General features: G+C 42.5%; 1 protein-coding gene across 1 annotated transcript in view; it reads left to right on the top strand.

Annotated features, from left to right (window-relative positions):
- LOC137350994 (myosin-7B-like) overlaps window positions 1-12,957 on the top strand; it is a 237,743-nt gene that overhangs the window by 84,935 nt on the left and 139,851 nt on the right. Inside the window, exon 13 of the mRNA XM_068015735.1 lies at window positions 6,671-6,789. Within this exon, the coding sequence (XP_067871836.1) occupies window positions 6,671-6,789 (119 nt within the window). The remainder of the gene's footprint in view (window positions 1-6,670; window positions 6,790-12,957) is intronic.

Here is a 12,957-nt window from a genome sequence, read left to right as displayed (position 1 = left end):
TAACTCACTCCCGGGTATCTATTATTCTATATATAAACCACTGAAACCCCTCGATGAGATTCCAGTCTGTAACTCACTCCCGGGTATCCATTATTCTATATATAAACCACTGAAACCCCTCGATGAGATTCCAGTCTGTAACTCACTCCCGGGTATCTATTATTCTATATATAAACCACTGAAACCCCTCGATGAGATTCCAGTCTGTAACTCACTCCCGGGTATCTATTATTCTATATATAAACCAATGAAACCCCTCGATTAGATTTCAGTCTGTAACTCACTCCCGGGTATCTATTATTCTATATATAAACCACTGAAACCCCTCGATTAGATTCCAGTCTGTAACTCACTCCCGGGTATCTATTATTCTATATGTAAACCACTGAAACCCCTCGATTAGATTCCAGTCTGTAACTCACTCCCGGGTATCCATTATTCTATATATAAACCAATGAAACCCCTCGATTAGATTCCAGTCTGTAACTCACTCCCGGGTATCTATTATTCTATATGTAAACCACTGAAACCCCTCGATTAGATTCCAGTCTGTAACTCACTCCCGGGTATCTATTATTCTATATATAAACCAATGAAACCCCTCGATTAGATTTCAGTCTGTAACTCACTCCCGGGTATCTATTATTCTATATATAAACCACTGAAACCCCTCGATTAGATTCCAGTCTGTAACTCACTCCCGGGTATCTATTATTCTATATGTAAACCACTGAAACCCCTCGATTAGATTCCAGTCTATTACTCACTCCCGGGTATCTATTATTCTATATATAAACCAATGAAACCCCTCGATTAGATTCCAGTCTATTACTCACTCCCGGGTATCTATTATTCTATATATAAACCAATGAAACCCCTCGATTCGATTCCAGCCAGTAACACACTCCCGGGTATCCATTATTCTATATATAAACCACTGAAACCCCTCGATTAAATTCCAGTCTGTAACTCACTCCCGGGTATCCATTATTCTTTATATAAACCACTGCAACCCCTCGATTAGATTCCAGTCTGTAACTCACTCCCGGGTATCCATTATTCTATATATAAACCACTGCAACCCCTCGATTAGATTCCAGTCTGTAACTCACTCCCGGGTATCCATTATTTTTTATATAAACCACTGCAACCCCTCGATTAGATTCCAGTCTGTAACTCACTCTCGGGTATCTATTATTCTATATATAAATCAATGAAACCCCTCGATTAGATTCCAGTCTGTAACTCACTCCCGGGTATCCATTATTCTGTGTCTAAACCACTGCAACCCCTCGATTAAATTCCAGTCTGTAACTCACTCCCGGGTATCCATTATTCTTTATATAAACCACTGCAACCCCTCGATTAGATTCCAGTCTGTAACTCACTCTCAGGTATCCATTATTCTATATATAAACCACTGAAACCCCTCGATTAGATTCCAGTCTGTAACTCACTCTCAGGTATCCATTATTCTATATATAAACACCCCGAATGCCTCGATTAGATGTCAGTCTGTAACTCACTCCCGGGTATCCATTATTCCATACATAAACCCCCCAACCCCTCGATTAGATTCCAGTCTGTAACTCACTCCCAGGTATCCATTATTCTATTGATAAACACCCCGAACCCCTCGATTAGATTCCAGTCTGTAACACACTCCCGGGTATCCATTATTCTATTGATAAACACCCCGAACCCCTCGATTAGATTCCAGTCTGCAACACACTCCCGGGTATCCATTATTCTATTGATAAACACCCCGAACCCCTCGATTAGATTCCAGTCTGTAACACACTCCCTGGTATCCATTATTCTATATACAAACACCCCGAACCCCTCGATGAGATTTCAGTCTGTTACTCACTCCCGGGTATCCATTATTCTATATATAAACCACTGAAACCCCTCGATTAGATTCCAGTCTGTAACTCACTCCCGGGTATCTATTATTCTATATATAAACCACTGAAACCCCTCGATGAGATTCCAGTCTGTAACTCACTCCCGGGTATCTATTATTCTATATATAAACCACTGAAACCCCTCGATTAGATTCCAGTCTGTAACTCACTCCCGGGTATCTATTATTCTATATATAAACCACTGAAACCCCTCGATGAGATTCCAGTCTGTAACTCACTCCCGGGTATCTATTATTCTATATATAAACCACTGAAACCCCTCGATGAGATTCCAGTCTGTAACTCACTCCCGGGTATCCATTATTCTATATATAAACACCCCGAACCCCTCGATGAGATTTCAGTCTGTAACTCACTCCCGGGTATCCATTATTCTATATATAAACACCCCGAACCCCTCGATGAGATTTCAGTCTGTAACTCACTCCCGGGTATCCATTATTCTATATATAAACACCCCGAACCCCTCGATTAGTTTCCAGTCTGTAACTCACTCCCAGGTATCCATTATTCAATGTATAAACCACAGAAACCCCTCGATGAGATTCCAGTCTGTAACTCACTCCCGGGTATCCATTATTCTATATATAAACCACTGAAACCCCTCGATGAGATCCAGTCTGTAACTCACTCCCGGGTATCTATTATTCTATATATAAACCACTGAAACCCCTCGATGAGATTCCAGTCTGTAACTCACTCCCGGGTATCTATTATTCTATATATAAACCAATGAAACCCCTCGATTAGATTCCAGTCTGTAACTCACTCCCGGTTATCCATTATTCTATATATAAACCACTGAAACCCCTCGATTAGATTCCAGTCTGTAACTCACTCCCGGTTATCCATTATTCTATATATAAACCAATGAAACCCCTCGATTAGATTCCAGTCTGTAACTCACCTACGGGTATCTATTATTCTATATATAAACCAATGAAACCCCTCGATTCGATTCCAGCCAGTAACACACTCCCGGGTATCCATTATTCTATATATAAACCACTGAAACCCCTCGATTAAATTCCAGTCTGTAACTCACTCCCGGGTATCCATTATTCTTTATATAAACCACTGAAACCCCTCGATTAGATTCCAGTCTGTAACTCACTCTCGTGTATCTATTATTCAGTATATAAATCAATGAAACCCCTCGATTAGATTCCAGTCTGTAACTCACTCCCGGGTATCCATTATTCTATATATAAACCACTGAAACCCCTCGATTAGATTCCAGTCTGTAACTCACTCCCGGGTATCTATTATTCTATATATAAACCACTGAAACCCCTCGATTAGATTCCAGTCTGTAACTCACTCCCGGGTATCCATTATTCTATATGTAAACCAATGAAACCCCTCGATTAGATTCCAGCCAGTAACACACTCCCGGGTATCCATTATTCTATATATAAACCACTGAAACCCCTCGATTAGATTCCAGTCTGTAACTCACTCCCGGGTATCCATTATTCTATATACAAACCACTGAAACCCCTCGATTAGATTCCAGCCAGTAACACACTCCCGGGTATCCATTATTCTATATATAAACCACTGAAACCCCTCGATTAGATTCCAGTCTGTAACTCACTCCCGCGTATCCATTATTCTACATGTAAACCACCCGAACCCCTCGATTAGATTCCAGTCTGTAACTCACTCCTGGGTATCCATTATTCTCTTTATAAACCACTGAAACCCCTCGATTAGATTCCCGTCTGTAACTCACTCCCGGTTATCCATTATTCTATATACAAACCACTGAAACCCCTCGATTAGATTCCAGTCTTTAACTCACTCCCGGTTATCCATTATTCTATATACAAACCACTGAAACCCCTCGATTAGATTCCCGTCTGTAACTCACTCCCGGGTATCCATTATTCTATATATAAACCACTGAAACCCCTCGATTAGATTCCCGTCTGTAACTCACTCCCGGGTATCCATTATTCTATATATAAACCACTGAAACCCCTCGATTAGATTCCAGTCTGTAACTCACTCCCGGGTAACCATTATTCTATATATAAACCACTGAAAACCCTCGATTAGATTCCAGTCTGTAACTCACTCCCGGTTATCCATTATTCTATATACAAACCACTGAAACCCCTCGATTAGATTCCAGTCTTTAACTCACTCCCGGTTATCCATTATTCTATATACAAACCACTGAAACCCCTCGATTAGATTCCCGTCTGTAACTCACTCCCGGTTATCCATTATTCTATATACAAACCACTGAAACCCCTCGATTAGATTCCAGTCTTTAACTCACTCCCGGTTATCCATTATTCTATATATAAACCACTGAAACCCCTCGATTAGATTCCAGTCTGTAACTCACTCCCGGTTATCCATTATTCTATATATAAACCACTGAAACTCCTCGATTAGATTCCAGTCTGTAACTCACTCCCGGGTATCCATTATTCTATATATAAACCACTGAAACCCCTCGATTAGATTCCAGTCTGTAACTCACTCCCGGGTATCCATTATTCTATATATAAACCACTGAAACCCCTCGATTAGATTCCCGTCTGTAACTCACTCCCGGTTATCCATTATTCTATATATAAACCACTGAACCCCTCAATTAGATTCCAGTCTGTAACTCACTCCCGGTTATCCATTATTCTTTATGTAAACCACTGAAACCCCTCGATTAGATTCCAGTCTGTAACTCACTCCCGGGTATCCATTATTCTTTATGTGAACAACTGAAACCCCTCGATTAGATTCCAGTCTGTAACTCACTCCCGGGTATCCATTATTCCTTATGTAAACCACTGAAACCCCTCGATTAGATTCCAGTCTGTAACTCACTCCCAGGTATCTATTATTCTATATATAAACCACTGAAACCCCTCGATTAGATTCCAGTCTGTAACTCACTCCCGGGTATCTGTTATTCTATATATAAACCACTGAAACCCCTCGATTAGATTCCAGTCTGTAACACACTCCCGGGTATCCATTATTCTGCATGTAAACCACCCGAACCCCTCGATTAGATTCCAGTCTGTAACTCACTCCCGGTTATCCATTATTCTTTATGTAAACCACTGAAACCCCTCGATTAGATTCCAGTCTGTAACTCACTCCCGGGTATCCATTATTCTATATATAAACCACTGAAACCCCTCGATTAGATTCCAGTCTGTAACTCACTCCCGGGTATCCATTATTCTATATATAAACCACTGAAACCCCTCGATTAGATTCCAGTCTGTAACTCACTCCCGGGTATCCATTATTCCTTATGTAAACCACTAAAACCCCACGATTAGATTCCAGTCTGTAACTCACTCCTGGGTATCCATTATTCTACACATAAACCACCCGAACCCCTCGATTAGATTCCAGTCTGTAACTCACTCCCAGGTATCCATTATTCTACGCATAAACCACTGAAACCCCTCGATTACATTCCAGTCTGTAACTCATTCCCGGGTATCCATTATTCATTCTGCCAACTATCCGAACCTCTCGATTAGGCCGCTGGTTAGAATACTCAAGTGGCCTAATACCTGCTTCATGGTGGCAGCCTGACTGTTCAGAAGCTGCTTGGTGTGATTCTGGGTTTGACCTGGTGCAGGACCCATGCCTAAAATCCATCCACTGAACATTCATTTAGTGCCAGAAATCAGGCCAATGTGGGATCATTTCTCCCTGAATTTATCTCTCTGGCTTGGATCTTCCTGCTCTGTGGCTCAGTAAAACACTGTATGCTTCCACTGTCTGGTGAACTTTCCGGACAATCTGAAGCATATGAGAGGCAGCACCTCTGACAATGCAGCACTCCTTCAGTAATGTACTGGAGTATCGGCCTGGATTACGTGTTTGAGTCCCTGGAGTCGGTCTTGAACCCACACCAGCTGATTCAGAGATAAGATACTATATGTACTGAGCCAGGCCTGTCACTGTAAGACTTTTGTTGTAAACATCCTGAGTTTAGTAAAACTTTAACTTTGTAAATAAAGCAAAATATTCTGTCCTGGTTATTGGCTGAGTGCCATTTCAATTAATGTGTATAATTCAGGGGCCTATTAGAATGGGCCTCATGGAGCTTGAAGTGGTGGGGCTGTGTTCACCTCATGATTCCTCCTCACTGACGTTCATGACCTTAGCTAAAACACTGAGCCAAGCAAAGGCCAAGAGTTTCCAGTCTTGGAGAGAGCATAAGAATCCAAAGAGTGACTATGGCTCCCTCCCATAGCTTCTAACCTGCTGACAAGATACCAAATCCCGTCTAGAAGGACAAGGGCAGCAGACGCATGGGAACACCACCATCTGCAAATTCCCCTCCAAGCCACACGCCATCCTGACTTGGAATTATATCGCCGTTCCTTCACTGTCACTGGGTCAAAATCCTGGAACTCCCTTCCTAACAGCACTGTTGGTGTACCTACACCACACGGACTGCAGCGGTTCAGGAAGGCAGCTCATCACCACCTTCTCAAGGGCAATTAGTGATGGGCAATAAATGCTGGCCTGGCCAGCGATGGCCACATCCTGTGAATGAATTAAAGAAACTGGATCAGTGTGGTTTAGATAGGATGGTCCCTGGGTTGTTCAGCTGCCTGTCACAGTTGATGCATGGTCCAGAAATCTGGGAATAGGGATAAAGCTTCCATGAAACTGGCCTTTTAATAACTTGCCTTCTTCATGGAGATAGTATTCCCAGAAATTTTACACAAAATTCACTGTCATCCTGCCTTTCGCAACAGGTGCTGACAAAGCTGCCTGCTTACTGGGAATTCGCTCAACAGACCTCATCACCAGCCTGCTGCATCCCCAGGTGAAGATTGGCAATGAATGTGTGACCAAGGATCAGAATGTTGTGCAGGTATGTGAAGTTACATTGAAACCAACATGAGGAATGCTGCAGGTAAAACTGACACACGCCCATTATAAAACCATCAGTGACAGATAAAATGGACACATCCTGACAATTAACGTGCACTTATTATATCACCACAGCCTACAGGATGGGAAATACTAACCAAAGCAGAATCTGGTCTGTTGGTCAAGAATACAGCAGCAGCAGATTCAGAGAATGACTTAGACAGGCTGTGTGATCAGATACACAACTGGTGGGTGAAATTTAACACTGAACATGGTAAAGGATTGTGGATACTGGCTAAACAAACATACAATAAATTGGATTGATTTTGGCTCTTTGGTGTTTAGGTGGAATTAATCACCTGAGCAAAGCTGACTGATGAAAATCAGGGGGAAGAAAACCCCACTTCAATGATCTGTTTTTGTGGTGTGGATTGGCCAGGACACCAAGAAGAAATCCCCGGTTCTTCTTCAAAGAGGGATCTTTTACATAGGAACATAAGAAATAGGAGCAGGAATAGACAAAATAGCCCCTCAAGCCTGCTCCGCCATTCAATATGATCATGGCTGATCTTCCACCTCAATGCCACTATCCCGCCCGCACCCCATATCCCTTGATTCTGGGGCTAAAGATCTATCGCAGTTTTGAATATGTTCAACAATGGAGCATTCACAACTCTCTGGGATAAATAATTCCAAAGGTTCACATCCCTACAAGTGAAACATTTTCTCCTCATCTCAGTCCTAAATGATCAGCCCCTTATTCTGAGACTGTTGCCCCATGTTTTAAATTCCCCGACCAGCGGAAACAATCTCTCAGTGTCTGCCCTATCCAGAACTTTGTACGTTTCAAAGAGATCACCTCTCATTCTTCCAAAGTCCAGAGAGTATAGGCCCAATTTAATCAGCCACTCATCCTAGGACAACCCTCTCATGCCATGAACCAATCTCGGAACCTTCAATACCTCCATTGCGAGTATATCCTTCCTCAGATATGGAGACCAAAATTGCACACAGTGCTCAAGGTGTGGTCTCACCAAAGCTCTATACAATGGTAGCAAGATTTCCTTATTCTTGTACTCCAATCTCTTTGCAATAAAGGCCAACATGTCATTTGCCTTCCTAATTACTTGCTGTACCTGCATGCTAACTTCTGTGTTCCTTGTACGAGTACACCCAAGTCCCTCTGAACATCAACATTTAGAAGTATCACGCCTTTTAAAAAATATTCTGCTTTTCTATTCTTACCTCCAAAGTAAATAACCTCACACTTCCACATATTATACTACATCTGACACCTTGTTGCCCACTCACTTGACCTGTCTATATCCCTTTGAAGCCTCTTTGTGTCCTCCTCACCACTTATATTCCCGCCGAGCTTTGTAATGTCAGAAAACCTGGATACATTCCTCTCAGTCTCTTTATCTAAGTAATCAATATAGATTGTAAATAGCTGAGGCCCCAGCACTGATCCTAGCGGCACTCCACTAGTTATAGACTGCCAACTTGAAAATGCCCCATTTATCCCGACTTTCTGCTTCCTGACCGTTAACCAATTCTCTATCCATGCTAATATATCACCCCCAAATCCATGAGCTCTTGAATGTTAACATTTTGTGTGGCACCATATTGAATGCCTTTTGGTAATCCAAGTACACTACATCTACTGGTTCCTCTTTATCCACCCTACTAGTTACATCCTCAAAAACGCTAATAAATTTGTCAAACACTATTTCCTTTTTGTAAAACGGTGTTAACTTTGTCTGATCAGACTATGATTTTCTGAGTGCATTGTTAAGATTTCCTTAATAATAGACTCCAACATTTTCCCAACAACTGATGTCAGGCTAACTGGCCTGTAGTTCCCTGTTTTCCCTCCGTCTCCTTTCTTGAATAGCAGAGTTACATTTGCTAATTTCCAATCTGCTGAGAGGTTCTAGAATCTAGAGAATTTTGGAAAATCATAACCAGTGTAACCACTACCTCTGCAGCTACCTCTTTTAGAATGCTTGGACATCAGGTCCAGGGGATTTGTCAGCTTTTAGTCCCTTAACTTTCTCTGATACCTTTCTCTGCTGATATTATTACTTTAAGTTCTTTACACCTATTAGCCCCTTGGTTACTCTCTATTTCTGGTATGTAATTTGTGTCTTTTACTGTGAACACAGACACAAAGGGCTGCATTTTGTGTTGCCGCCACCATAATTGGCGGCAGCCGTAAAATATGGTGGCGCGCACGCGCAATATTTACTTCACGGAGCCACCATGATATTATACGTGGCGGCTCATTTACACAGCCGAGGTGGACCACCTGCGCCATTCCTAAAGGGCTTCAAGCACTTCCATTGTATTTATTGCATTTGAATTTTTAAAGTTATATACAAGATAAAATTACAGTTAAAATTTTTTTTAAAAGAGTCAAACCATGACTAAACAATATAATAATTGCCCTCTCCTCCCAAAAAAAATACCTTGTGATCCCGACCATCCCACCCCAAAGTTTATTACCTTTCACCTTCAACCCCGTCCCACCATCCTCTCTACCAATTGCAATAGCTTTCCCCACTTCACCCCCCACCCCCACTCCCTCGCCCCCCCCATGAAAACTTATCTGCTCCCTCCTCCCAACCAATGTTCCGCCTCGGATCTCCAAACAGAGATCCGAAGGCATGGGAGTCCCAGCAACCTACCTGAATATCGCAGCAGGACGGCCGACGGGAGCAGGTAGTTCATTAATTCAGTCATTTACATTAATTTAAATATTTAGCTCCTACTCCTATCGCGAGCAGTGGCAGGGGGTGGCCATGAGGCCTTGCAGCTGCCGGTAATATGGGGCAGAGCCTTCCCATCGTCAAGGCCCATGGCGGGCCTGTCCCGGAGGCATTTCCTGGGACCCCTGCCACAATCCCCGATGTCAGGGGCCCAGTAAAATTCAGCTTAAAATGTTTGTCCAATATCTCTGCCAATTCCTTATTCTCCATAATACTTTCTCCTGCCTCTGCCTCTTAAGGACTAATGTTTTCTTTAGTTGCTGTCCTTTTTATGTACTTGTAAAAGCTCTTAGAATTTGTTTTTATATTCCTTGCTAGTTTACTCTCATATTAGATATTTTCTCCTTTTTTCAACATATTGATCACCCTTATATAAAAGCAAAATACTGTGGATGCTGGAAATCTGAAATAAAAACAAGAAATGCTGGAAACACTCAGCAGGTCTGGCAGCATCTGTGAAAAGAGAAGCAGAGTTAACGTTTCGGGTCAGTGACCCTTCTTCGGAACTGACAAATATTAAAAATATCACAGGTTATAAGCAAGTGAGGCGGGGCAAGAGATAACAAAGGAGAAGGTGTAGATTGGACAAGGCCACATAGCTGACCAAAAGGTCATGGAGCAAAGGCAAACAATATGTTAATGGCGTGTTGTAAGACAAAGCATTAGTACAGATTAGGTGTTAACGGACTGAATATTGAACAGCAGCAAGTGCAAACATGAAAAAAAACAGTGGGTAAGCAAACTGAACAAACTAAGATGAAATGAAATACATGCAAAAAGTCACCCTTTTCTGGTTTCTAAAACTCCCCCAATCCTCAGGTTTACTACTATTCTTTCCAACATTATAATCCTGTTATTTAAATCTAATATCCTTAACTTCCTTAGAAAGCCACAGATGGGTCTTTCTCACGGGGTTTTTGATTTTAATGGAAGGTTTTTTTTTGAACATTTTGTATCATTTCTATAAATGTATTCACTGTTTATTTACCACTATACATTTTAGTCTATTTACCCAATCAACCTTAGCCAACTATCCCCTCATACCTATGAAATTGGCTTTGATTCAAAGTCATGGAATCATAACGTCACAGAAGGAGGCCATTCAGCCTATCGAGTCCCTGCTGGCTGTCTGTAGAGCAATCCAGTCGGTCCTATTTTCCTGCTCAATCCCCTGCAAGTTTATTTCTGCCAAGTTTCCATCCAATTTCCTTTTGAAATCATTCATCATCTCTGCTTCCACCACCCTCGTAGGCAGCGTGTTCCGGGTCATTAACACCTGCTGCGTAAAAAAACATTGTTCCTCAGATCTCCCCTGTATCTCTTAAACAAGACCTTAGATCTGTGTCCTCTAGTCCTTGTATCAGCAGCTCACGGGAACAGCTTTTCCTTGTCTACCTCTTCCCACCTGTCATAATCTTCTACACCTCGAGCAAATCTCCCCGCAATCTCCTTTGCTTCAAGGAGGTGAGGTGAGGGTGACTGCCCTTGACATCAAGGCAGCATTTGACCGAGTATGGCATCAAGGAGCCCTAGCAAAACTGAGGTCAATGGGAATCAGGGGGAAAACCCTCCGCTGGTTGGAGTCATACCTAGCGCAAAGGAAGATGGTTGTGGTTGTTGGAGGTCAATCATCTGAGCTCCAGGACATCACTGCAGAGGATCCTCAGGGTAGTGTCCTAGGCCCAACCATCTTCAGCTGCTTCATCAATGACCTTCCTTCAATCATAAGGTCAGAAGTGGGGATGTTCGCTGATGATTGCACAATGTTCAGCACCATTCGTGACTCCTCAGATACTGAAGCAGTCCGTGTAGAAATGCAGCAAGACCTGGACAATATCCAGGCTTGGGCTGATAAGTGGCAAGCAACATTTGTGCCACACAAGTGCCAGGCAATGACCATCTCCAACAAGAGAGAATCTAACCATCTCCCCTTGACATTCAATGGCATCACTGAAACCCCCACTATCAACATCCTATGGGCTACCATTGACCAGAAACTGAACTGGAGTAGCCATATAAATACCGTGGCTACAAGAGCAGGACAGATGCTATGAATCCTGCGACGAGCAACTCACCTCCTCACTCCCCAAAGCCTGTCCACCATCTACAAGGCACAAGTTAGGAGTGTGATGGAATACTCTCCACTTGCCTGGATGGGTGCAGCTCCAACAATACTCAAGAAGCTCGACACCATCCAGGACAAAGCAGCCCGCTTGATTGGCACCCCATCTACAAACATTCACTCCCTCCACCACCAACGCACAGTGGAAGCAGTGTGTACCATCTACAAGATGCACTGCAGCAACGCACCAAGGCTCCTTAGACAGCACCTTCCAAACCCTCGACCTCTACCAACTAGAAGGACAAGGGCAGCAAATGCATGGGAACACCACCACCTGCAAGTTCCCCTCCAAGTCACACACCATCCTGACTTGGAACTATATCATCGTTCCTTCACTGTCGCTGGGTCTCAAAATCCTGGAATTCCCTTCCTAACAGCACTGTGGGTGTACCTACCCCACATGGACTGCAGCGGTTCAAGAAAGCAGCTCACCACCACCTTCTCAAGGGCAATTAGGGATGGGCAATAAATGCTGGCACAGCCAGTGACGCCCACATCCCATGAACAAATAAAAAAAGGAGAACAACCCCAGCATCTCCAACCTAATCCTGTAGCTAAAATCCCTCATCCCTGGAACCATTCTGGTAAATCTCCTCTGTACCCTCTCAAAGACTCTCACATCCTTCCTAACTACACAGAATAGATACATTCCAACAAGAAAAAAAAATTCCAAAGTGGGGGGAACCCATCATTCGTGGTTAACTAAAAAAGTTAAAGATAGTATCAAACTTAAAGAAAAAACATATCTTTAAGCAAAGATGGGTGGCAGGTCAAAAGATTGGACAGAATATAAAAAACAACAAAGAATGACTAAAATGAAAGGTAAAAGGAAGGTAAAATTAGAGTACAAGAGAAAGCTAGCTAGAAATATAAAGACGGATAGTAAGAGTTTCTATCAATGTTTAAAAAAGAGTTAACAAAGTGAACTTTGGTCCTATAGAAAATGAATCTGGGGAATTAATAATGGATAATAAGGAGATTTCAGATGAAATGAACAGGTATTTTGCTTCAGTCTTCACTATAGAGGATACAATTAACATCCCAGAAATAGCTGTAAATCAGGAAATGAAAGGGAGGGAGGAACTCAAGAAAATCACAATCGTCAGGGAAGTGGTACTGAACAAATTGTTGGAGCTGTGGGCTGACAAGTCCCTGGGTCCTGATGGACTTCATCCTAGGGTCTTAAAAGAAGTGGCGAGTGAGATAGTTGATGCGTTAGTTTTAATTTTCCAAAATTCCTTCGATTCGGAGAAGGTTCCGTTAGATTGGAAAATAGCGA

Source organism: Heterodontus francisci, chromosome 2 (genome assembly GCF_036365525.1).
Source record: "Heterodontus francisci isolate sHetFra1 chromosome 2, sHetFra1.hap1, whole genome shotgun sequence".
NCBI classification, from domain to species: Eukaryota; Metazoa; Chordata; class Chondrichthyes; order Heterodontiformes; family Heterodontidae; genus Heterodontus; species Heterodontus francisci.
The sequence above is the reverse complement of the archived record's forward strand: the minus strand, read 5'-3'. Positions and strand labels throughout refer to the sequence as shown.